This window comes from Morone saxatilis, unplaced genomic scaffold (genome assembly GCF_004916995.1).
Source record: "Morone saxatilis isolate NCDOM2014 unplaced genomic scaffold, NCSU_SB_2.0 Contig24, whole genome shotgun sequence".
Classification (NCBI taxonomy): domain Eukaryota; kingdom Metazoa; phylum Chordata; class Actinopteri; family Moronidae; genus Morone; species Morone saxatilis.
In genome coordinates, this window is record NW_023339807.1 from 24,038,805 (window position 1) to 24,039,449 (window position 645).

General features: G+C 42.0%; 1 protein-coding gene across 1 annotated transcript in view; it reads left to right on the forward strand.

Annotated features, from left to right (window-relative positions):
- The window catches only part of smarcc1a (SWI/SNF related, matrix associated, actin dependent regulator of chromatin, subfamily c, member 1a), a gene marked incomplete in the record, with an annotated part of 19,169 nt that overhangs the window by 15,077 nt on the left and 3,447 nt on the right, over positions 1-645 (forward strand). The window contains 1 exon segment of the mRNA XM_035671668.1: positions 1-79. Coding sequence (XP_035527561.1) covers positions 1-79 — 79 coding nt within the window.

Consider the following 645-nt stretch of genomic DNA (forward strand, 5'->3'; position numbering starts at 1 on the left):
GACCCAGATGAAGAAGCTGGAGATCAAGCTGAGGCACTTTGAGGAGCTCGAGACCATTATGGATCGAGAGAAAGAGGCTGTAAGTCAAACAGAAGCCGTTGTGCTTTTTGAGATTAAATGTGGCTGTTATCGGCCAGCATTGACCCTGCACAACTGCATTAGCTCCAGCATGAACATTTCCCTTATCTCTTACACACTCGGTAAGGGCTCTCAGCTGTGGTTATTAATAATGAAGGACTTCTGTTGAGAGAAGCTCCTCATGCAGGTTAAAGTCACACCAACTCACTAAAGTGCAAATGTGAATGTATACACACAAATGTGTTCACTGAATGTGAATCCTTTCAAATCCCTTATAATTACATTTAACTCAGAACATGTGCAAGGAAATGCATTTATAAATAGCTGTCCACTCAGTGATGTACAGAGTGATGCTTCATCCAAATTACAAAAGACATATTTTTGCTCTTCGCCCTAGTTGAATCTATCCATGCAGATACTTTTCTGAGATACTCACCTCCAGCGTCTGCCATGACCCCATTACAAAACACTGAGAACAGTTTGCAGTCAGGTCTGTGGATTATCCAGAGGGGACCCAGACATTGTGTTCTGCAAACACGAGTTGCTGTTTAAATCATTTTTCATTGC